General features: G+C 43.5%; 2 protein-coding genes across 4 annotated transcripts in view; both read right to left on the bottom strand.

Annotated features, from left to right (window-relative positions):
• Window positions 1-98: 98 nt before the first annotated feature.
• Window positions 99-4,189, bottom strand: spry1 (sprouty homolog 1, antagonist of FGF signaling (Drosophila)). Of its 3 annotated transcripts, none has more exons than XM_067519510.1 (2): window positions 3,615-4,189; window positions 99-2,060 (listed from the first exon to the last, which is right to left on the bottom strand). In XM_067519510.1, the coding sequence occupies exon 2, from the start codon at window positions 2,003-2,005 to the stop codon at window positions 941-943; it is 1,065 nt and encodes a 354-aa protein (XP_067375611.1). In that variant the 5' UTR covers window positions 2,006-2,060; window positions 3,615-4,189; the 3' UTR covers window positions 99-940. The 3 variants fall into 3 exon arrangements, with proteins under 3 accessions (XP_067375611.1, XP_067375610.1, XP_067375612.1); XM_067519509.1 differs by having other exon boundaries at window positions 3,496-4,180; XM_067519511.1 differs by lacking the exon at window positions 3,615-4,189 and adding an exon at window positions 3,058-3,187.
• Window positions 4,190-5,840: 1,651 nt separating this feature from the next.
• afg2a (AFG2 AAA ATPase homolog A) overlaps window positions 5,841-25,172 on the bottom strand; it is a 100,298-nt gene continuing 80,966 nt past the window's right edge. Inside the window, exon 17 of the mRNA XM_067519505.1 lies at window positions 5,841-6,217. Coding sequence (XP_067375606.1) covers window positions 6,038-6,217 — 180 coding nt within the window. The 3' untranslated portion in view covers window positions 5,841-6,037. The remainder of the gene's footprint in view (window positions 6,218-25,172) is intronic.

The following is a 25,172-nucleotide window of genomic DNA, read 5'->3' as shown; positions in this document are numbered from 1 at the left end:
TGATATTTTGTTATATTCAGACATGAGTAAATTTAAGACTGTCTCTTGCAATAAATATCATAAAATAATAGAGCTTCACATAATAAATATTTTTTACAACAACAAAAAAAAAAAAAAAAAAAAAAAAAGTTTTAACAGACATTTTTCCTTTTAAAAAATAGCCAGAATTCCTCTTATGGATTTTGAGCATACAATTTACACAACATGAAGGAAATGAAAACGGGAGAATGCCACAGAATGGAGAGTCCAGGTGGGTGGAAGGAGAGAAACATTTTCCAAGTGGAGGAAAAAATAAAAATACTATGAGATGGGTGTGCTTTCGTTAATGCAACACGAGCAAAGGAACCACGATTTTAGTGTGGTAGCAACCAATAAATTCAAATATACCTGCTTGCTATGAATACCAGGTAACAGCTACATAATTGCCCTATAGTAGATCGTCCTTCACAGATTTGGTGAGAGGCAGCTTCCCAGCAGGCACATAGACCCAGAGGAGGCTGCCTACCTAAAACGGAAGAGAAACTTATATATATATATATATATATATATATATATATATATATATATATATATATATATATATATATATATATATATATATATATATATATATATATATATATATTTTATTTTTAAAAACAAACAAACAACAACATAGTGTTAATGAGGAGCTGAGGATAGACATAGAAACAGTTAAAGCAAACACTGGTCTGTAAAAACATGGTCCTGATCCAGAAAAAATAAAAATATTAAGAGTGGTTTTCATTACTCCTTTGCTTAGCTCCTCAGGGTTCCGCAGCGAGGAGGGGAGGCAGGTGGGAGGTGCTTAGAATGTTTGATAAACATTTAATTTGTTACCATCGTCATCATTATCACTGTCATCATAAGATCCACATCAAGAGTCTCCCGCACACACGCAATCACAAACGCACACGGGCGATCAGGAAGGCTTTTCCTGCGTCTGTGGGCCCCAGTTCTCCAGTTTACAATAGACAGTGTTGGAGTTCTTGCAGCGACAGCCGGGCCTGTTGACCCGGTCGTAGCAGCCCTGGCACGCCTTCAGACACCCCTTGACCGGCGGGTAGCACAGAAGACAGGGGAAGAGTACCGACATTAATCCCATGCACAGGAAACGAGAGCAGCAGTGGGAACGTGACAGCGAGCAAGGCTGGTCAGCACAAGAGTCCCCCTCATCGTCATTGGAGCAGTGGTAGAAGATGCCCTTAACCAGGCACATGCACGTGCTGTGCTCCAGTGCGCTCTCAGCAGAGCAGAGGCACTGGCCGTTACAGGCCAGGCATGAGGGCAGGCTCCTAGGAGCCGTGCAGTCGCTGCATTTGCACTTCCCACAACGCTCGCAGATGAACTGGTGCCCAGCAGCAGCCACCACCCTGTGGCCAGAGCCAGAAAGGTCCGCTTTCCCTTTGCCCGGGGGCTTGAGTGGAGCCTCCAGAGGAGGCTGGTGGATGTGAGGCCCCTGGGGGGGCTGTAATAGAGCCTTGGGTTTGGGCTGAGTCCGAACGGGCCGCTCCGATCTGTGGTGATGCTGTAAGCTCATGCCGGGCCTTGTGGGGGGCGAGCGTGCCAGGAGTCCCTGCTCAGATGAGGCACTGCTATTGCTCCCGGAACTCGCAGCACTTCCCGTGCTAGTGGAGCGGCTGAGCCCCGGCACCCGGGACCCGCCATACTGCAGTCCCCCTGACACAACCACCATGCCAGACGGCCTGTGCTCATAGTTGTTGTTCACATTGACGAGGATGACCTCGTGAGTCCTCTCCTGCTTGTCCTGGGGCCTAGGGGCCATGCGGGGCACAGGGGGCCTCCGTACCACCGAGGGCCCCTCTGTGTACTCGTTGCTGGAGCGGATGGCCTTGATTTGGTCCAGGGAGAGAATGGCGGCATGCTGGAGCTCCCGCTCGTAATCCGACCTCTGCCGGCTCTCTAGGGAAGGCTGCTGGATCACCACTAATGAACCGCCGGGGCCATGTTGACTTTGGAGCTCCATCTGGGGGAATCACCACTTCCGACATTCACCGTGGACTTGGCATGCATCGGAAAACCTGTCAGAGGGGGGGAAAGAGAGGCCGATGAGAGACAAAGAAGAGGCACGGAGGGAGGGGACATCAGCAGAGGGGGCCAAAACATGGCATAACGGGCAAACACACACGGTCCACAGTATCACAACATCAGACCTAAACAACATAATAACTAATCTGCAGCAGCAAACATGAAAAGCTTCAGCACTGAGAAGTCTTTCAAGTGAAACGAGCGTTAGGGATAGTTTGATACTAGGTGTATTAATGGAGACTTGCGCCTTTAACATGATAATATGGCACTTTTGATCCTGTTAAGTGAAGCAACCGGGGGAAAAGTTGACTATTAACGAGACTTTTTGTACCTTCCTCCCAAGTAGACACACATCTAAACTTCAGTAGGCCCTACAAATACGTTCCCCTGCTCATTTACATTTGTATGACTAGTTAACATTTAAATGCACCGCGGCGACGAAATGAGGACACGATCCAAAGAAGTAAATGAGCTGCCTCCCTTGGTATTTCTATTACTACACCAAAAAGCATTTCAGGCAAATCTGGAGAAAAGCAAGAAAACACTAAACACTTAAGACAAACTAAGTTTTAAAAAAATAACGATAACAAAATAAAAACTTAACACCTTTCAATTGACATTTTGGGTGCAACACTTCACTTTGCGCAACGGAAAAACGCGGTTTTTTGTACGTCGACCTGAAGCATTAATGTCTCGTATATGTGTTTATGCAATAAACACCCTAAGGAATTTGGGTTTGAGCCTTCGGGGAAGTTATGAAACCACACAGACCTGTGCATGAAGCCAAAACCTAAAGCGTTTGCAAAAAAAAAAAAAAAAAAAAAAAAAAGGTAAAGTCTTGCTGCCCCGGGAAGCGCGGCGACCAAAACCCAAAACGATCGACGTTTCTTTAATTTTTTTTTTTTATGGTTTGCACTTTGCAAATTCTTCCTATTAGTGCAGTTAATAGTTTATGCGTCACAGGGAGCACTACCACAGGCTTGTCCTCACCGAGAGTGTTCACAAGAGGAGGCGACGTGCGCAGTAATTAAAGCAGGATCGTCGAAAAACCCCACAGAGCCGGAGATCGGGAGACATTAGAGGACGCGTCCCAATAAGAGAAAACTTATGAATGAAAACAACCGCGGTGGGGGGGAGGGGGGGGGGGGTACTCGTTACAGCACGGCCACGGAAAGACACGGGCGTGCAAATCCATCATTTCCATCATGTAACCGCGATTAATTTAACCACCCCCCCCCCCATCGCCCCCGTGCCAAACACATAGGAAATGACAGGCAACGCGTTGAGCTTTGTGCAGCAGCAGTGGAACACACCGTGTCGCCGCGGAGGGGCACGTTAGGTCGCCGAGTGCGCTACCGTCGGGCAGCGAACACCTTGAACTCGCACCGAGCCGCAAAACATGTGTGAAACAGTCGGGAGGAGACGTACCTATGTGCAACCATCTATAGCGTCGAATCCATCAACCAACCAGGCTGCCAAAACACCATCCGGAGGGGAAGGGGCAATGTCCGCGCGTAGACTACAAGGGTCTACAGCATAACATTTACCATTCGCAGCCTGCTAATCCAAGCGTGAGTATCCCTGTGCATTAGCTCCGGTTTCTTGGCGAGTTTGGATGAAAAAGTTCAGCGCAGGTTACGCGTGCATTCGTCCCAGGATAAAACACAGTAAAATCCACGCTGGAGGAGGACACACAAAAAAATTGAAGAAAAATAAAAATAAAATAAAAAACATTCACCCGGAGAACTGCTTCGCACTTGCGAGGCCGATCTTTGGGCAGCAACAGTGAACAGAAGCCCCACTTGTACGAGGCTGCTGTGGCACGAGGAGCACGCGCTCAAAAAGGCGTGTCGGGGACTATTTAGCTTAAATCCAAGAGTTTGCTCCTCGGCGAGCGCGTGCAGAAAGTCGAGCTTTGACGTGCGGCCGCCGCGTATCGTTGCGGGGGGAATCTGCGCTCGTCTGCTCCGCGGGCCTGTTGAGCACTGAATGAATGAGAACGCAGGGCTCAGTGTTTGCTCGACAAGCCAACTCCCATTGGCCATTCACTCCACTGAAAAAGGATACATCGCATCCGCTCCTGATTCATTGGGCAGATGTAGAAGGCCGGACGATGGAGATGTGTACACTCGTTAAGGTGGAACGGCTTTTTTTTTTTTTTTTTTTGGGTTGTCGTTCGCGTTGGCTGCGACGAGGGGGCTCAGAGGGAAGGAAAACAACTGCTAGTTTCCGTAGTGTGGGCTATGAATAATAGTGTGAATAAGTTGATGTGACTAAACCCATTGTAACGAACGCGCCATCTATTTATATTCTGGCTGATTCGTCATTTTTGCTACATGGAGAATATTCAATCATTGAATGTGTTTTTATTTTTTATTTTTTTTTCTTGATTGATTTCTCTGAGGCTTGGAGATCGCAAACAAAGTCTGCTAAATAGGCAAAAATATCTTTAAAGGGGGAGTCCAGAAACTTTTCTTTTTTTTTTTTAATAGGTTTTTTTTATAAAGACATTAATATTAGTTAGAGATTAGTTAAACGTGACTCCAAAGAAAAGCAGGATGAGGTGTTTATTATTTCAGAATTTGTTGGAAATGACTTAATTATTTTTAGCTCTATTAAAAGAGCCCACGGTGGAAACGCTGCACAGACAGATTCTGAGAGGAAACATCAACAGGATGTCTTCTCTTCTCCCTGGAATGTTCCCATTACGCACTTATGCGTGTCATCGGAGGAAATAAAACGCGCTGATGAGTCTGCAGCCCGCAGAACTATCTGATCTGGACACTTTCCCGTCATTCAATGCCGTTTCGTGGGGAGACTTTCATTTTGGATGGAGGTGGTGTTTTGGAGATTTAGTCTCGGACTACCTTAAGAAAAAAAGCAGCCCTGCAGCCAGGGGAAAGACTCCCCCACCTCCCCTCTCTCACTCCTGCCTGCCCCCCCCCTCCCCCCTCCCTCTATTCCTGACTGTCTGGTTTGATTGGTGTCGCGGATGCGCTACATCCGGATCCATGAGAAAAGGAAGTTCAATACAAAGTCAATTTATCCTATTCAAATGGTAAAATCAATAGATGAATGACCCCCGTTGCCATTTCTGTTCAGCAAATGCTCAATGAAGAATTTAAAAAAAAAAAAAAAAGCCTAAATAGAGTTGGATCCGCTGGATGTTACAAATTCAGCGTCTTGGTGTTAAAGTAAATGCTGCTAGGCCGACAGATGGCCGCCTGGATCCCTGCTCTTAGTGGTCGGAAGTGCGGACGGAAATCTCACGATTACAGCAATTAACAGATTTTCCATGCATGGAAGTGATGAATCTACCAGCCACGGCTGTTTTTCTCTCAAACTAGGTGGTTATAGGAACTACCAGGGGTCCTTGAGGGAGGCACAGAAGGCCCCCAGATACAAGTCTCAATTCCACTTTTTCATTCCATAGATATGTAGTACTCTGATTACAGGGCTTGTAGCCTCTAGTTAGAGGATATTCCTACATTTACTGCCATAAACTCAAACATAGGCCTGAAGTTTAATCTTTGAAAAAACATTTAACAACCCATCATATGTCTGCACTGGTCATTCAAAACCAAAAAAATAAAAAAAATACAAAACCCAAAAAAAGAACAAAAACTCAGGACTATATATGTACCGAGTGCACAGGCTTTATCACCAGAACTTCGAACCATATTCAAGCAATTTTACTATGAACAAGACAAGGCAACACAAGACAAAGAATAACATTTTATATGATCATAAACAGAATTCTTTTGCATGGCATGATGGTTTTTGAACTTGAAAAAGATTTATTTTATTTTTTGCAGTTATTAGAAAGAAATGTACAATATCTAATAAGCTCACACTATAAAGGAGAAGCATGCGAGATGAGTGCCTTTCTTCTCATGTCAGTGGGCTGCTGAAAACCTACACTTTAAAAACGACATTAGAATTACAAAGACAAATCATGTCAGTATCGACGTCAAAACAAGCAGAGGCCGCTGTGCTGCTGCTGGTAGCTGATATACAACTGGATGAGAGAGTCGGGGATCCGGGGCTTCACTGTGTTCAAGGCACTTTCAAAGTGTCTGGGCTCGATGTGCTGAGCTTTGATGTCCTCTTGTAGGGCCAGGAGGGCAGCCTCTCTGCATACTGCTGTTATCTAGGACAGGAAACAGACACAGACATTCAGCTGTCAGGCAGAGTGGTCCAACCACTGAGCGGCCGCAGTCGAGGGCTGATGCACTGCAATGACAGACCACTGACGCTACTGTATAATAGAGCAATACTTTATTTTTTTTGCCGTCTATAAAGAACGGCATCATCTTAAAAACATCAAAACATCAAAACATCGTCTCTAGGACCATTTACTGTATATCCGTAGTGATGTGATCTAGGTGGTAAACATTTATAATGCTTGATAATTTCATTGCCATTGGTGAAAAGCTAAAGTTTCATCGTCTCTGAAACTAGCAACATTTTCAAATGAATGTGCTTCTTTTTTCAAAAGTACATCTTATGATTCATATGACACTGCAGCATAAACACAAAATAAACATATAAACCCCCTTTAGACCCCTTCATTACATCCCTCTGGCCTTGCAAATATAGTCAACACTAACAGATACACAGAACATCAGCAGCATTAGTGCCACCTGCTAGTTTTTTGTGGTGAGCAGGGGTCAGCGTGGGAAAATAATGAATGCTGGCCATGACTGACCGGGCACTGCAGCTTGCTCTGCATTGGGCTACGTAGCCACAGAGCAGCCCACGCCAACCCCTGTCAGCCAAAGCTGTGGCTGGTCGGTGTAAAAAAGAGGAAGATGGGAGGGGACTGCATCGTGCTCTGGAGAAAAAAAATATGAATATGCGTACAACAGGAGTCAACAGAGTAGACAATACCTCCTGGCAACATCTGCCCAATCCTAGCGGGACTGAATAGATGGGTCACTTTCTCACTTTGGATAAAAGTGGAAACAGTAGAAAAACATTTCTCAGATGCTCCTAACTGAGTCTCCTAAACATTTCCATACAGCTAAACTGCAAAAGCAGTTACATTTTTTGGAAGGGAACTTTAGGGGTTAATGGGTACGTTCTGATGCAACATACCTTTTGAAAGAATATAACTCTCATTTACTAATAGAAGATGAGTTTGAGGTGGGAGGTGGGTGTACAAAGCACTGGACCGTCACCTCATAGATCAGAGATCGATTCCTCCCGTCCCGTGTCTGGTTAGGTTCAGGGAAGAAAACCACTGATGTAAGGATTAGAGAAAGACTGTGAATTTATCTAAAAGCAATCAGACATGTTTGTGTGAAGTGTCTCTATTAGATCTTTTTTCTTGCCCTAACCAGCTGCGGTGAGTGCTGTAGTCAGACAAACCGGATGTTGTACTAAACAAAACAGGATATTCTACTGCAAGATGAGAGAAAACACACTGTCTGGTACCATTTTTAATGATACGTTACCATATTGGCAACTTAACATTGACGGTAAATGTCAACATACCCTGATTGTCTTAATAGAAAACGTAATCTGGCTGTAATTACATTCCTATTAAAAAGGTGTTTGTGTTTGCATTTTAGTCATATAGGAATGTGAATTTCAAGAGACAGGTTTGATTTATGACTCAGTAATCGTGCAAACCAGCAAGGAACATTAGTGACTTTTCCTTCATTCTTATTACTGTACTTTTTTATCTGAACAGCAGCCTGCGCCATGATAATACTTGGGAGGAACAAGCCGATTCTGTGCCGCGGCCCTTTAAGATTTAGCCCAACTAATAGGATTACTTCTGCCTACAGAGCAGCTCTTTCAACGAGAAATGCCTGTTTAACCAACATTTCTGATCTGCCATGTCTAAAGCGTAAATACTGTAGTCTTCCTGCAGCCTCTACACTGCACCACTGGAGGAATTATGCAATGGCTGATACGGAGGATTGCTGCAGAGCGGGTGACCTTTGAGAGATATTCTGCACACGCCACAGGAGTGACTCACTTCCGAATCGGTGGCGGTGGCTGATGAACGCCAGGCGCCTTTCCCAGCAGTGCCACCCTCCTCCTTTTCTTTGAAACACAACTTTGTTCTAACCCACGGCAGCTTACAGAAACCGTTTGCCTGTACAGCCGCTCATGGCATCTGGTTAGTAGGTAAAGCAGGCGCGTGATACAGCGGAGCTGTGAAATATTGAACACTGAAAGTATCCATGGAGAGCAATGTGGGTCGAGCTAAACTGTTCAGTGGATTGAAGTGCTGCTGGTCACCGCCCATCTGTAGCTGCACTGCGGCACACTGCACGACATGCATGCCGGTACTGAATATTCACATAGACAGTGACCAGTAGAATCGCTCACAATTATCACGATTATACACTTTCACTTTACACTGGATGGATCGTTCTGCTTTTTTGCACTTTAGGCAGAAAAACACAAATAAGCAAAAATATGCTGTCTGGTAAAATTTTATTCATGTGTTCAGTATCAATGTATTTGCGACTGAATAGTTACGTTACATGTCAACATATTCTCATTTTGTTCACAGGAAACGTAATGTGATTGAAATTACATAATCGCGAGACAGGGTTGAACAACAACAACGTTTTACCTTTAGTTGGTAGCTAGAGCAGCTAGCTGGGATTGTGCATGAGCATGGCCAGAGGTCAGGTCTATGCTTGCTGAATAAACTTGGGTCTCTTAAAAAAGGAGGGTTATTGAAAAATTGAATACATTTTTTTGTATGCAATTACTTAACTACCTTGCATTTGAAACACTTAAGTAACCAGGTTAGTGGAAATCCGCATAAGCATGCAGCCGACACGTAATGCGATTTGTCCTCAGCTTCTGACTCATTTTGGAAGCACTGCCCACAGATTTCACTGGCGAACAACACAGCTTTGATTTTCCTTATTTATTTATATTTCTGCTGTGTGTTACCCAGTTACTTAAGTGCATGTAAAGGCACTGATTGTTCTTGGTGGATCATTGGTAAATGGGCTGCATTTTAGGGCTGTGACACACAGGACACATGGGTGGCTGTAGCTCAATGGAAGAGCAGTCGTCCACCAACCACAGGGTCAGTGGTTCGACTCCTGGTTTTCCCGGTTCCCTGGGCAAGACACTGAACCTCCAAGTTGCAGGCTGTAGTTTCTAAGGAGACTAAGGTCCTTCAACATCTGCAGCCCCATGCTGTGGAGGACAGGAAGGCTCACCAGCGTGATTAAAACTGCACAGAACATCTCAGGAGCAGTCGCTTGCAGTCACTGAAGGACATCTACCACATCAGGACCATCAGGAGAGCACACAACAACATCAGAGACACAGCTGTGTGTGTGTGGAGTGTGGTGTGCCACAGGTGGCACTTGAAACACACAGCAACGATGAGACCCAACGAGCATGTAGCAAGCATGTACCAACTTCACACCACTTTCTGTCAGCACAGATGATTAATAGCTACTTGGAATTGAAAATATGTCTGATAAGAAGTTACAAACTCTACTGATGCTGAATGCTTTGGTCTTCTCCTGTGCACTGATTGGCTAAGCTAAGCTAAACAACCAATCAGTTTGATCAGTTTCAATGACATGTCACTTCCAAAGTCAAATGAAACGAACAAATTCAGTTTAGCCACTGAGGTCAGCTAAACATAGAAAAGGGAAGTCACTAGGACAGTAATACTAACAAACAATGAAACTAGTTAACCAGGTTTGTTCTAAAGCAGGCTCAAGACTAACCAAGCAGTCGTTTAGCCTAAACTGTTTTCTTCTTCTTTTCCTTTCGGCTGCTCCCTTTCAGGGGTCGCCACAGCGAATCATGTGCCTCCATCTAACTCTATCCTCTGCATCCTCTTCACTCACACCAATTAACTTCATGTCCTCCCTCACTACATCCATAAATCTCCTCTTTGGTCTTCTTCTAGACCTCCTGCCTGGCAGCTCCAACCTCAGCATCCTTCTACCGATATATTCACAGTTTCTCCTCTGAACATGTCCAAACCACCTCAATCTGGCCTCTCTGACTTTATCTCCAAAACATCTAACATGAGCTGTCCCTCTGATGTACTCATTCCTGATCCTGTCCATCCTCGTCACTCCCAAAGAGAACCTCAACATCTTAAGCTCTGCCACCTCCAGCTCTGCCTCCTGTCTTGTCTTCAGTGCCACTGTCTCTAAGCCGAACAACATTGCTGGTCTCACCACCCTCTTGAACACCTTTCCTTTCATTCTCGCTGATACTCTTTTATCACACAACACACCTGACACTTTTCTCCACCCGTTCCAACCTGCCTGCACTCGCCTCTTCACCTCTTTTCCACACTCACCGTTGCTCTGAACCGTTGACCCTAAGTACTTAAAGTCCTGCACCTTCTTCACCTCTGCTCCCTGTAACCTCACCATTCCACCTGGCTCCCTCTCATTGACACACATGTATTCTGTCTTGCTGCGGCTAAGCTTCATTCCTCTGTTTTCCAGAGCAGACCTCCACCTCTCTAGATTTTCCTCCACCTGCTCCCTGCTCTCACTACAAATAACAATGTCATCTGCAAACATCATAGTCCAGGGAGATTCTTGTAGCCTAAACTGTTTTCTAATACTTGAAATTATTTTATGTTGAGGTACGAGTGAGGATTCTGGTTTTTTAAATTCTGCCTGCTATTTTCCATCCAGTGTCTGCAAAATATCTTCAAAAATACCAACATGACATCATCCAAACAGACACAATGCACAGACCTAGCGGAGACGGGGGAAAAACACAGGGAAGGATGCCAACTGTTTAAAGCACATGACACTAGTGGCGATTTTCAAGGCCAGAGAGTAAAATGAGGGGAGATAGCTATTTGGATGTGCTCTGGCTCAGCTAGCATGCACAGCTCAGGACAGGTGCTTTGCAGATGTCAGGATGTGAGGCCTATTTCCCCCCCTTCTTCTTCTGTTCGAACCAATGAGCAACATGATTTAGGCAGGATAAACACATGGGGCCGGGTTAATTTTGTGTGAGGGTTTCCCATCATTCAAGTCATTTAGGCCTGTCAGTAATAATGATGCAAAACAATGAGGCCATGTTTCCTGGTTCCCTGTTTACAACTGGAGTGAGGGCGAACGTGTAAGGAAGGGAGTTGGTGAGAGAGAGTGAGGGAGATGCCACATGTTGAACAATGTGATTTAGGGTTGTTTCTGAGCAACATCTATAAACAGGAACAGACAAATGCTGCAGCACAATCAAACTGTAATTTCTTATTTACGTTGAAAGTTCCAGGACACGTTAGCCTCCTTGTGCCTCAATCTCATGACTCAATGGTTAATAATTATTTGGTTGTTTACTTCCGCAACACCCTTTTGGATTTATTAAAAAAGAAAATAAAAAAAATTGGGAAAGAGTCTGAGGCTGCTCTGAAGAACACAAACAACGTGCACACGCACACAGGCCCTTACATTCATGCTCGCTGGGTTTATGAGCTGGTCTGTGGAGGCGATAAACAGGCCAGTGTTTCCCGCTGCGTGTTTGCCTGTAAAGCCTTTGAAAAAAATAAAGCCACAAAGGCAAACAGGGCGAGAAAAAGGGCCAGTTTGTTTGTAAACGCAAAGGCATTCCTAGACCGGAGCCAACGGTCCAGCGCAGACCCCCCTCCAGCACCACCTTGATACCCCTAAACCCCTCCAAAAGGCAACCTACCACCCCCCAAAGATGGGCCTCCTCTGCTTCTGAGAGGGAACAGGAGGGAAGGGGAAAACTGCAAATGCACAGAAATGAGATGTGTGTGTGTGTGTGTGTGTGTGTGTGTGTGTGTGTGTGTGTGTGTGTGTGTGTGTGTGTGTGTGTGTGTGGTGGGGGGTGTCTGGTGGCAAAGAGTGCTGACTCTTGGCAGGCGAAATAAATTATGGATCTCTCTCTCTCCCTCTTTTTTATTTTATTGCAATGCATACTTTATTTTTCATTCCCTTCATAAATTATGTCGGCAGTCACTTAAATATATGGAGAGGGCGCAGCCGATGCTCTGCAGTGACTGTGGGGCGAGCTCAAGAGTTCCTGAGAGTGGCATGTAGCCAGATGTACGGGCCAAGCAACTGGAAAAAAAAAAGAAAAAAAGTTCTCTTCAAGAGCCTCTCAGTTTGGAAACATGCTAAACTTGCTGACTCAAGATGACCCAAAAGTGGGCCTGATAGGCTGTCAAAAAGGGAGGTTTTGATGAAGTAAAAATTGCTATTTTTAATGTAAACTCTTCCATTGCAGCTGCTTTGGGTTGAACACGAACGCCTGTGACAGACGTCCAAAACAGTCCCCGGAATTAGAGTTTTTAATGACTGATTCAACAGATGTTTGCTGATGATACCAACATGTTTGGAGACATTGATCTCCTTAAAATCTTCAGCCTTATCAGGTCTGGTAGGATCCTGTGTGGTCCTGAATCTGTGTGTCCATATGTCTAAACTAGAATAGAATAAATCAATCGGCCTGAATCACGGGCAGCATCATATTTGTTTTTAACACTAAAGTTCGTGAAAAACTAAGTTATGTCGCTCATTCTAACCGGTAGCGTCCATTTTCGCATTCATTTGTTCTGGATCTGGCCCAAGTTGGTGGACGCCATAAAACCTCTAATGCCCTACGTCCAGGCTGGAAGCTCTGGGCTTAAAGCCCCTTTATATACCACCAGAAATGGTGGGAATCCCTGTGTCAGTCATTCCGCCTTAATAAAAATGTCAGCAGAGCCTAAAAAACCACAGAGCTTTTAAATGGCTTGCTGGAAAAGTGATAGATACTCAACTGGAGTGCCCACCACATCCTTGTTTCCATCATATTCCCCTAATGACAAGTTTCCCCTGGTGGTTCTCGAACCCTTAAATGCATAAACTTACAAATACATACACATATTCTCTAACACTGACATGTATGCGAGGACATTCATAGTTCTTGCTGAATACTCTTTAGAATTGCTGTCAGTGAGAGTTCAGTGCAGTGGTGACACTTAATGCAGTGCTTTGTGGCGTAAGAAGAGGTGGTTCTAATGTTTTGGCCACCATCTTTAGCATAATTTGAGGTGGCCAAAACATTAGAACCACCTCCTATTATAATGTACTCTAGTAGGACTCCACTGAACACTTTGACTTCAATAATAAACACATAGGAGAAATGGTAACGTTGTAAAAGTAGAATTTCTGGCAGAGCCGCCGTATTAAGTTAAACAGGTGATGTTGTGCCTGATCAGTGTTTATAGACAGGAAGTCATTTAGATCTCACTTTGTATGTTTTAAGAAGAGTACACAGCTTGTTTCTCAGAGAAGAGGAAACAGGAACAGTGATGCTATGTCAAACTCATTTACAAAGTTGAAATTTTAAAGAAGTCCCACAAAACTTATTTTATATGAGCTGAAATTCTTTTCCAGCAATACTCTCGGGGGGAAAGATGTGATGAGTGGAACAGTCTAGCGTACTAGAAGAAGAGGCACATGGTCTGACACAGATGAAAGACTGGTTTAGCTCTTGACAGGAGAATAGACCAGATCAGAGTCAAAGCCCTGGAAAAATAACAGGGCCAAAGAGTCACTCAGGTCTTCTTTTATATGTAGTCATTTCATGGATACTTTTATCTAAAGCCATATACAAACCACACACAGGAGCAACTTTGGGTTCATGTGGCTTGGAAGAACTGGGAATCGAACCGCTTACCCTGTGGTTCGTGGACAACTGCTCTGCCACCTGAGCCACAGCCGCCCCACGGCCCAGGTCTTGTTACAACATAAAGTGGCGACGTAAGCAAGTTAGTAAATCGTAGCAGTAATTCATGTGTAGCCACAACAGTTTCATTTTTTTCTCTTCAATACAAAGTCACGTTAAAGCCGCTGAAGTTCCAGTGCTCCAGCCGTGGCGGCGTTCGTTTGTCTGGGGCTGTTACAGTGTTAGGCAGCGTGGAGTGACTACTTAAAAAACGCCTTTGCTGACTTTGAACTTGCTTCTGTTGGTCCTAGTTTGGGCAGTACATGTACACAAATGCCTTTAAACTTCACTTTGACTTGCCTATGTCAAAATTTCTCTCTATTTCTAGCTGAAAACTGCCTCCGGATGTCATCACTTGGAGGAACCTTCAGTTCAGATTCAGTTATATTGTTGCTCATACTATGGAGTTTGTAATCAGTGTCAATCAGCTTTTCCAAAGCTCCCCCAGGTGACATTATGTGAACTCCTAATGACGAAAAAGTCCTCCGGTTGATGTCATCCGGAGGAGTTTTTCAGCTAGAAACAGAGAAATACTTTAATATAGTGGAGTCAGAGGGTATTTTAAAAGCATTATTAAACCAAAGCCATGAAAAGCAAGTGGAAAAATGGTGAATTGGCCCTTTAAGCAAAACTTTTTATGGACATACTACTCTTTGTAACTCCTCCATCACTTGCTAACATTTGCTAATACCTAATGAGAAATAAAGACTTGCTAGGCGCCTTTTATTAGTGATTTTAAAATATGTATTAACTATTGTCTTTATCAAGGATTGTAAGTGAGAAAATTATTTATTTGTGCGTAATTAAGCAGACCTGGTAGTTTAACGTAGTTTTCTGAAACAAACCAACAAATCTACTACCATAAGTGTTTGTTAATAATAAATTGGGGGTTAATGTGTTTAGGTTACTAATAAGCCATCATTAGGTATCTATCACTGAAAAACTAGTAAATGAACTAAAACCCAGTACTGCAGATCTACCACATCTCAGTGAAAACAAGCAACACATTTCTATCAGTTACAAAATTGTGTATTTCGATGACAAATGAAGTCAGAGGATTTTAGTCAGTGGAGCCACTTTATTAAAGGGGTTATGACATGAGGGCAGGCACATGCAGGGCTCAGGATGGTGGGCTCCTGCTCACCCCACATGCTCCCAGCCGTTACGGTGCCACAACATAAAGCCCCGGACACAACAGCGGCCTTTATGCTCAGTTGATTACGGCACTGCTACGCCCTATATCATGCTGCCTGCATGCAGTCACACCGTGTTGGATGTCAATACACTGTATGCAGAGCAATATAGCACTGTATGTGAGGTCCTGTTGTGCTTGTAAGAGAAGACGACACTAAATTTTAATGACCCCAGAGAGAATCTTAGGCCATGGCCGCGGCAAATGGTAACAAGATACAGCAAAGAATAACAGAATACAAATAAGAACGTAGCAAAGCGGCGGGTTACATAAACACATCTGACACTTTTTTGGGGACTAGAAGACATCAAGGCAAAATACGTAAGTGGAATTAAAAATCACCAGCGTTTAGATGAAGACGCAAAATAGGGGACAGCAAGAATGTCAAGCCTCGCTGCAGTGGTAAAAATGTGGGACGGAAAAAGGGCAGCGAAGTGCTGCAATCGCACTTCCAAAGAAAAAAAAGGCAAACGTCTCCAGAGGAAGACAGGCAGTAAGTAAGTGCACTGTAAAGATGAATCCCCCCGTATGTCATGTAATAACAAACATGAATAAACAAAACGGATGAAAATTGTTATTCCACCGCTGATCTGCACAAGTTCAAGTGTGCACACACTTCCATAGAAGCAACCTGTGACATTTCGAGAACCTTTACACGCATCTTATATGTTCACGAGCAAACAACTGTGCAAAACCCCGCTTTTCCCCTGCAGTGTTTCGTGAGAGGAGGTGAGAAGGGGCGCGTGTCATGAGACAACCTGTTCAGGGCGACGAAAATAAATCCTTCTCAAAAAGTCAGGGGGGTGAAAAAAAAAAAAAGAACTCGCAAATGCTGGCACGCATACCAACGTTCTCAGGTCAAATCTGTCGGGTGTACTTTTCGCTTCCTACTTCAACAAAGGCGCTCAGTGAGTGTATCAGACGGCCTTAATGAAGGGCTTGTTAGCCCGGCTACCGGCAGCAGATCCACTAGACCCCGAGTGTGTGTTTACTATCAATTCAGCCTTGTGTCTACAGCAGGCTACATCCAGTCCTCCCCCCCCCTCCCCCCTGCATCACCCCCCCCCCTCCCCTACCTCATATACAAACAGCCACATTTACAGGAGAAAGTTTCCCATTACCCATCCCCTCCCTGCCTCCCACAGAACCTCTCCTCCATCAATCTGCCAGTCCGGCGCACATACTACACCGTGCACACACTCTCAAATGCAACACACTGCACTTGCTCACATAGCACGTAATACAAGTACACACAGATATAAGTTTGAGGGAAATGCACGAAGACGCATAACAAAAAAAAAAAATCAAGCTACACAGACTCGTGTGAGCGCAGTTACATTTATGTGCGTGTACATACGTGCACAATTTTAAATGGGGAAGTACGGTGCAGAGCAAACACTTGCATGTTTGCTTAATGAACACTTCGGCATTCCTTTAAGCCTCAGAAGTCTCAGCTAGCAGAAACGGCTTATTCTTTTATTATTGACTTATCTGTCGTAGCACGCCAATCGCAAAAACATGCAAATTCAGACAGAAGTGCAGAAAACAGCAACTGTGGCATTATTGCTGAAGTTCTGTGTGTAAGACCTCGTCAGCAGAGTGTGTTCACCATGAAGTGAGACGTCAGAGCTAAGCACCACGGCTCCAAACAATCACCGTCTGAATTCCCAGACCACTGCTAATTGACTGATTGTCTATAAAAACACTTTCCAGTGTGATGCTTTCAAGCGCAAGATGATGTATTTAAATTTGAGTCTTAATAACGCTGCAGAACCTGAGGAGGTTTAGTTGACTGCAAAGGAAAACAGCCCTTCTTCATATATCAGGACTTAGTATCAAACGTTTTGCATTTTCAGAGAGCAACAAAAAGACATCAAGAAGTTTTTCTACAAGAACAAAGTTTTCGCCTTTTACTGTTACAACACTGAATCTCATGCACAATTTAATGTGACTTCTTTTGACAAATGTACAAAAACAAAAGGGCTAATGTCAAAGTAAAAACAGATCCGAAATTTATTCAAAATTCTAAAACAGAAAATAATAATGTTATTAATATTCGGTCCCTTTAAAGAAACTCACCTAAATCATCACCGGTGCAGCTAATTGGTTTCAAAAGTTACCCCTTCAGGAATTTACCATGTTGACAATTAATTTAAACAATCCACAGTAAATTCTGTGTGCAATATAAAATCATAAAAACAAAGCAACATGCCTCCATTTTTTATTTTGTTTTAAAAAAGCTGTTTCAGGCCATTTTTTAATCACAAAAATGTCCACAAAATCCCGGAGGTACCGGAGGTAATTCAGTTAATTAAACAGAGTTCAGCTGAGTGCAGTGAATGCATTTAAGTGATTGTAGTATAAATACACCTGGATCTGCACGGACCACTTTCTGGTGAATCCGTGTCATGGCCACAACTACACCATAAAGACAAAAGTAGACTCCAACCAACTTTGCAAAGACATTATTGAAAAGCAGAAGAGATGGGTCAGATGGAAGAACTGACTGGGTGTCAACTTTCTATATGCACTGTAGCAATAAGCTTTCACATAGTAAGTGGTGACCAACCACAATTATAGCAAAGTTGAGAACAGAAAACTAAAATCTAAAATCTATTCCGGACATTTAACTGAATACACAGATGCATAAACTGCAATCCACACTCAATAATTGTTGGATAGCTGACATCTAATGCCAGAAATCCTGCTTGTAAGAAAGTGTGCTGCAAATATTCATGCCCTTCTTTAAAACTGCCCTCAACCCAAAAAAACAGCATCACCACCATATTTCTAACCCCTATGCTGAAAAAGAAAGAAAAACAGGGAGCTACGCTGCATCCAATTTTCTGAGAGGAAATTAAATAATACATAAATCAAACAATGCCGGGGGTGCAGAGCCCAAGCTCTCAACCAAAAATAAAATGTTTCATCCTCCAAAAAGGCAGAGGGGAAGTGTCTGCAGTGGCATGGCTCCGCCAAAGGAAACAAGGCCTGACCACAGCTCCATGTGAAACCTATTTGAGATTACAAGGCGAGAGAGAGAGGGTCAAAGGGAGGGAGGTGAGGTTAAGCACGGAGGCAGGAGAGTCACGTGGGGAGAACGGAAACATTGGCACATGATCCTAAATATCAGTGTGTGTGTGTGTGTGTGTGTGTGTGAGCCGCAGATGAACATGCACATGCTTGTGCTCTCAGCAGAGGAATTTTGATTTCATAGGAAACTCTGATGATGAAAGTGTGATTGTGTGGGCTCTTTTCTCACCGTATGTTACACACGAGACAATGGGAAGATATTATGTGTGTATTCCGGTCAACAGAAACGTTTGCAGGCCACAGCAGAAAAGTGCAGGGTTGTAACAATTTATCGACAACCTTATTATATTACTTTGCTATAGTATTAAATATTCTACAAATAAAAAAACAACAACAAATATCTCCAGGCTATGTGTCACTAACAATTATTTTTTTGATTTTTGATTTTCTTGATTGTTATCTATAGTCCATAAAATGTCTTGCTGAATCCCGCAGATTGACAGATAAAAACATGCCATTCTTACATTTGAGAATACATGATTGGGATGCTCGCATGGGCCCCGTTTCCTGGGCCCGCAGGAAATGACTGTCGTGACAGTGGCGGATGCTCTTTTCCTTGACGTGACTCACCGATAATGTAAAGTAAAGTGGTGGCATGATTTGCAGATCTTCTATAAAAGCCACTGAATAACATCTAAGTCAGGCAACTCAGTCCCCTACCTGCCTTAGGTTTTGGAACGACCCATGTGGGACAGCACCTGTGTTGGTGGCTACACAGTGTTAGTGTCGTCTGTGTGTATGTGAGCCTTTGTGTGTGTGTGTGTGTGTGTAGGTGGGGTATAGCTGGGCCTCCTCTTTAAGGGCATATGTGTCCTCGCCCCTTAATCAGACGAATGAAAGCTCCACATTCTGGCTGGCAGTGATGGCATATTTACCCAACACACCCACACTGAATTGACCTGGACATTCAGCTCTGTGTGTGTGTGTGTGTGTGTGTGTGTGTGTGTGTGTGCGTTAATGTCAAGGTAGGTAAAACTCCACCTGTGTGACACGCTCCACTGAAATGTTCTTTTTCCTGTTTGCTCTAACTTTCATAGGACACACAGGGCCTGCACACACACACTCGAAATGTTCCCATGGATTAGTTAACGGATACAATTTATGCTAGTTTTGAACCTCTTTATGTACATGGAGGCACTGGGATCAAACTGGGAAAACTGGGACATAAAAACCTACTTTTACTACTGCAGATGAGAAACGTGTTCAATCACTTCCAGTACACTGAGGTGGTTGCAGAAAAGTGGATACTATAAAACAAAAAACAAGCTGGTCATTTCTTTTTTTTCTTGAGTTCAGAGTCGCCACATCGGATCATTGTCCGCATGTTGATTCGGCACAGTCTTTACGCCGGACGCCCTTCCTGACGCCAGGCTTGGACCGGCACTGCACAGCTGGGGACGGGAATGGGCCGTTTGGGGTTCAGTGTCTTGCCCAGAGACACTTGGACATATTGCCGGGATCGGACCACCGTGGACGACTACCTTACCAACTGAGCTACAGCCCCCGTTTGGTTTTATAATACCCACTTTCCTGCAGCCACCTCAGTTTACCGAAAGTGATTAAGTACATTTCTCATCTGCAGAGCGTAAAGTCGTTTTTCAATGTCATCACTACTACTACTCTCCTTTCGGCTTATCCCGTGAGTTCAGGGTCGCCACAGCGGATCATTGTCCGCATGTTGATTTGGCATAGTTTTTACGCCGGATGCCCTTCCTGACGCAACCCTCCCCAATTTCTACCGGGCTTGGACCAGCACTGCATCGCTGGGGAGGGGGGATGGGCTGTTAGGGGTTCAGTGTCTTGCCCACGGACACTTCGACATATAGCCAGGGCTGGGGATCGAACCACTCACCCTGTGGTCCGTAAGCAACTGCTTTTACCAACTGAGCTATAGCCGCCCCCTTTTCAATGTCATCACTGTGGAGAAGAAAGTTAAATAAAGTTTGCAGCCCCCTTTGCTGAATTCATAAATGTTTTAACTTTAATTTATGATTAAGATTTACACTAGCTAAATCTGCATTAAATATTAAGTTTAAAAAAATGTCTTTACTATTTTTGACATTTCAAAATTAGTTTTGCACCCAACTGAATGTTCAATGAGAATTTGTTTCATGTGTTGAACTCGACTTTGGACTCATAAAAGAAAAAAAACCTTAGCTTATTATTAGTTCTTCCACAGCTCACATAGTCTGGATTTAAATGCCTTTTCATTATATTCTAACACATTTACAATCAACACCTCATCAACGTTAAGAGTTAAACATTTGCAATTTCATTCTGATCTTTAAAGCTATTACATCCCAATTTGGATTAAAAAGTCCTCTTACAGTAAGTGTCTCTCTTCCTATGTTTATACTCTCGCCTTACTTGCTCCGGTTTATCTCCTTTTAGGCTTTTGCCGCCCACCTTCTGTCATCCTGCCCTGACCAAGAGACACAGCACAGCTAATGTTCTTGAGGGCTCATTGTTCCCCGGAAATTTTCAGTCTGTGCTCGCACACAAACCACCCGAAGATTTTACACGTAAAATGTGAAACTAGGGCAGCTTGGAGCCAGTTTGCTCTCGGCGATTGCCGGACTTCTCCAAGCCACCACAGCTTGGTGAGGGTGAAGTTCTTTTTTTAAACCTTCATTTAACCTGCAGTGGTGGTTAACAGCAACATATTCACAAAATAACAAGACGCAGGAAGACACTGACATCACCTCTGTGGTTAGTAACATAGGAAATAGCACAAACACACACACACACGGCTAAAGGTTAAATCATATATCAAAAAATATCTGCCAACCTTAGACCTCATCAGACATGCATCCCACCAAACATATTTATTAAAGGATTTCAGATATCTGCTTCTTGTAGACTGATGACATATATCAGCCTTATTGTGCAATGTAACTATTATTTCAACGGTTCCTTTTTTTTTTTTCCCCGATTGTGTCCTTGGTGATAAAAATCTTTGCAGCAACAAATACCTGGTCATAAATCAGACAGAGCCAGAGGAGGAACAGCCACAACCACAACAGGTGTTAAGAGGAAACCATTTGTCTTCCTGTGTGTGTGTGTGTGTGTGTGTGTGTGTGTGTGTGTGTCATTATACAAAGCCTTATTTGTTATCAAATCCTTTTTCACTTTTAATCGTTGAAAACATGCTTCTGCAAATCCAGCATGTCTGCTCAGGTTTCTATGTTAATTAAAAAAAACTAATCAATATTAGAAAAAACTAATCATTATTAGAAATCGACTCATGTTTATAATCGAAAAGTTCACCACTGCTACATCAGGTCACGATTAAACACACTGACATAGAGCTGCAGTCATTAATGTAGGAAAAGAGAATATTAAGCCTCACAGAGAACAAAATGAGGTCAAGGCAGCCTGTTGATCTGTCCCATTCGTGCGTTCTGCTCCTACCAGTGTGATGAAAAACTAAATAAAATAGCAGAGGAAGAAAACCAGTGACTCTGAATGGCTGTCAGCCAGGTGACTCAGACACCTGGCCTCCGACCAAACAGTTCTCCCCCTGTCGGAGGAAAGAGACACACCTCTGCGGAGGTCATAGTCAGTCAAAAGCATTTGTGACTGAAGAGAAACATATTCTGATAAGTCTGAATCATGCAGTTTGTATTGAAATGCCTCAGCAATCGCCTCTTGAGTTTTTGGAGAGGGGGGTGTTACAGCACTGCCACATCCCAAGAGACGGGACGCAGCAAGGGTTGGCACTGCCTGTCAGTTGTCATCACCTCTACGTGTTCTGCATCTAAAATGCATCTTCCAGTTCTTCTCTTTGTTTGTTTGTGCAGGGAAATCCTACAATCCCCCCCCGTCAACAAGCTCCCCCCGTCAACAAGCTCTAAGTGCTACTTGCTGTGATGCTTTTGCACTGCGCTTCCTAAAGGTCACGTGTCAATCAAACACCACAGGGAGGCCTGCAACATTCACAGGGTTGTGTAATCAGCGTCTGTCGGTAGTTGTCTTAATGACTCATTTCCTTTCCTGTTTATTCCAAACAGACCATCTAGTGCAAAACAAACCAACCCTCAAGTGGCTCTTTTCCAGGAAAAGAAAAGCCAACAGCAAAACTTATTTCTTGTAATTAATACACTACTCACAAAAAGTTAGGGATATTAACGATAACCTTTACCTTAAGGTGAACTTCATTTGACCTTCTCTAAACTTTTGAACGTCCAACTGTTCAATCGTGTCGGATCCATGAATCGACCACTAAATGTTCTGGTTCAATGTCAATTTGGATCGAAACTGTCTCCTTCATTATGCTTTTCACATTTTGACATCACGAGGCCGAGACGACACCTTACTTAAATGCTCTACTTTCATGATATAATATCACAGTACGTTTTCCATAATATTCACCCGACAGTCGAATATCCCTAACTTTTTGTGAGTAGTGTCTGTCAGATTGGTGGAGAGGCATTTTTTTAAGCTCCCCACATATTGGAAAAAAGTGACAAACTACACATTTGGGAGTCAAAGATCTCTCAACGAGCCATGTTTCGGTTCTCACACACTATGATTACGCTGAATTGCTTTTTTGCTTCACGAGACTTTCTGATATCACCTTCTACGTTTGTTGTATTCTTCATGGGAAGGGACTTTTTTTTTTTCTCTAATCAATCAGCAGTGAGTGATATACTGCATTTCGCATTACTGCGTTTAGTGATGAATCATCTAAATTAATGTATGCTGACATTTAAAGCTTCACACTTTTAATAGCTCCACTAACCCAATTGTTTTTCATCAACATAATATTTTATAGTCATTAGCTAGAACAAATGTTCCTACATTATCAGAAGTAACACAAATCATCAAGGAGTCGATAAAAGTACAGATATAGTAAAATAATGAAATTTTATTATTGCAAAAATTGCTGCATAAAAATTATAAATGAGACAGGAGTAAACCCTTTTAAGATAATTGAGTAACTTTGTGAATACATTGTCTTATTTTTTAAAGGTTAATGTTACAAAACTGGAGGAACCTTTAAATTGGATTGAAATGTGTTTATATCTGAGATTTAAAAAAAAAAAAAAGTTTGTATTGAAATCTGAGAGGGTGCTTAAGCTTTTCGGCAGGGCTGCAAACACAGCCTGAAACTGACTCGATGCTTGTGACAGGGCGCAATAAATCCTCCAGTTTTTTCCTGTCAGGGCTTGATCACAAAAAAAAAAAAAGAGTAAGATGTGGAGTAGCATCACACCTTCCTTCAGGAGCAGGTTAGGCCCATCTTCACCTTCATGACAACACGGCGATTACAGTATCAAATGTTGCTTCTGTTTGCAGCGGCAAGGAGGGAGAGCCGGCAGCAATTTACTGGCTTGAGTGTTGAGTTAAAGGGGTGTGTGCGGGTTTTGCCGGTGGAGGCTTTAGTGGGAAGGTGAGCTTTGGGAAACCAGATGTCACTCTAGGCAAGTAGGAAGACAGGTAATTTTAACAAGCTTCTAGCTCCAAGCTGACAACAACTGCAACATCCTGTGTGACCCCTGACCCCCTACTCCTCCTCATGACCCTGCCTTCCTCTCCTTTAAAACAAGCCTGAAATCCCAGGAATGTAATTAAAAGCTTCAGGTAGTCAGAGTGCCATCGCCTCTGCAGTCACAGACAGAAAACCGCAACGTAATCATCCCCTCAAAAACCAAATTATATAGGAGAGATGCATTTTTTTTGCTACATTTACAGCAAATTAGAAAAGAGATCTGACAAAGTGACCAGCACCAGTAAAAGTAGGGAGGGAAGCAGCTGAAATTTAGTTTAAGCTTTTGCTTTGACCGTCAAACCTTGTCTCCTATGTATGACCGTCGTATACAATCAAAACTGCAAAATAGATTGTAAAGGAAACGTAATCAGTGAATGTTTGTATCCTGATGCAACATATTTTTGAAATCAATGATTGGGAAGTAGGTATGTGAGCATATAAACCGGTTGTGTGCGAAGTGACAGAATTCACAAACCAGAATCTTTTTCAAACCTTATCCACATGCTGCGAGTGAGTAAACATAACTTAAAAATTAAATAATGTAATCCGACATATTGGAAATTGTACCGCAAGTATTTTGGAAATATTTTACTGGCATCTTCGGTATATTGCCATGTCAACATAATTTGCATAAGCGGTTGGAAGAAGTTGTCCACCAACGGGCAAAGTGCTGGGTCAGTGGTTCAATCCCCAGTTCTTCCAGTCGACGTGTCGTTGAGGAAGATGCCGCACAAGTTGCTCCTGTGTATGTGGCCCTCACTTTCTTTTTACGATACAGCTGCTACATTATGAAGAACTACAGGTGCATGGCTCACACCAGCACTTAATCAGTAATATCGCAACAATGTCACTGCAGACTTACAAGCTGCTGTGCACCAGCAACAATGACAGGTACGTAGTGGCTTGTTTATTCTTAAACCAAAAAGATGCAGAAATGCTTTGTAAGCATCAATATGATTCGTTAAAAGTGTCTATTCGGCCTTTTTCATCACCCATCGAACTGTCGCCTGCAACCTTTGCACAACACAAGACTTCTTGGACGCAATCACGCACTGCAACCAATGCAGTCGGGGACAGAGAATAGTATCTGACCTTCATGACCTTCAGAATGAACACCACTACTGCCACTGCCGCAGAAAACATGTTAAATCCTCATTCAACATGCCATGAATTGAGGCTGCAACATAGAAGCGAGAAAAAATATATATCGGCTTGTCCCTTCGGGGGTCGCCACGACTCCCTCATTTTATCCAGGCTCGAGACTGGCACCAAGGTGGCTTTTGGTGGCTGGTGGGGGGCCCCACCTGGTGCGGTGGGATTTGATCCGGCAGCCTTCTGAGCCACCGGGCCCCCTTGCACCACAGAAGAAGCAAATCTGTTTAATCTTCATGATGACAGCAGCGGCTGACTGAAGATTTGTCATACAACTGCAAAGCCTTCATACACCCAGCACGCAGACGGAGAGAGCTGAAACAAACTCCAAGTAGTGAGAATAGTAAAGAGAGAAAGAACAGGTCCCACTCCAGCTTCAATAAGCATCTTGCTGTTGATTTATGAGGCCCCAACTTCGTCCAGCTCGCTCATTGGCAGCCTGGGCTTGATGTACGGCCGACCAATGCTTGTCGGCTG

This window comes from Channa argus, chromosome 10 (assembly GCF_033026475.1).
Source record: "Channa argus isolate prfri chromosome 10, Channa argus male v1.0, whole genome shotgun sequence".
Taxonomy (NCBI): Eukaryota; Metazoa; Chordata; class Actinopteri; order Anabantiformes; family Channidae; genus Channa; species Channa argus.
Note: the sequence above shows the minus strand (reverse complement) of the source record. Positions and strands in the feature narration are given on the sequence as shown.

Bases quoted from the DNA above. Each gene is read 5' to 3' on its own strand.
- spry1 (XM_067519510.1), bottom strand. From the start codon at position 2,005: ATGGAGCTCCAAAGTCAACATGGCCCCGGCGGTTCATTAGTGGTGATC.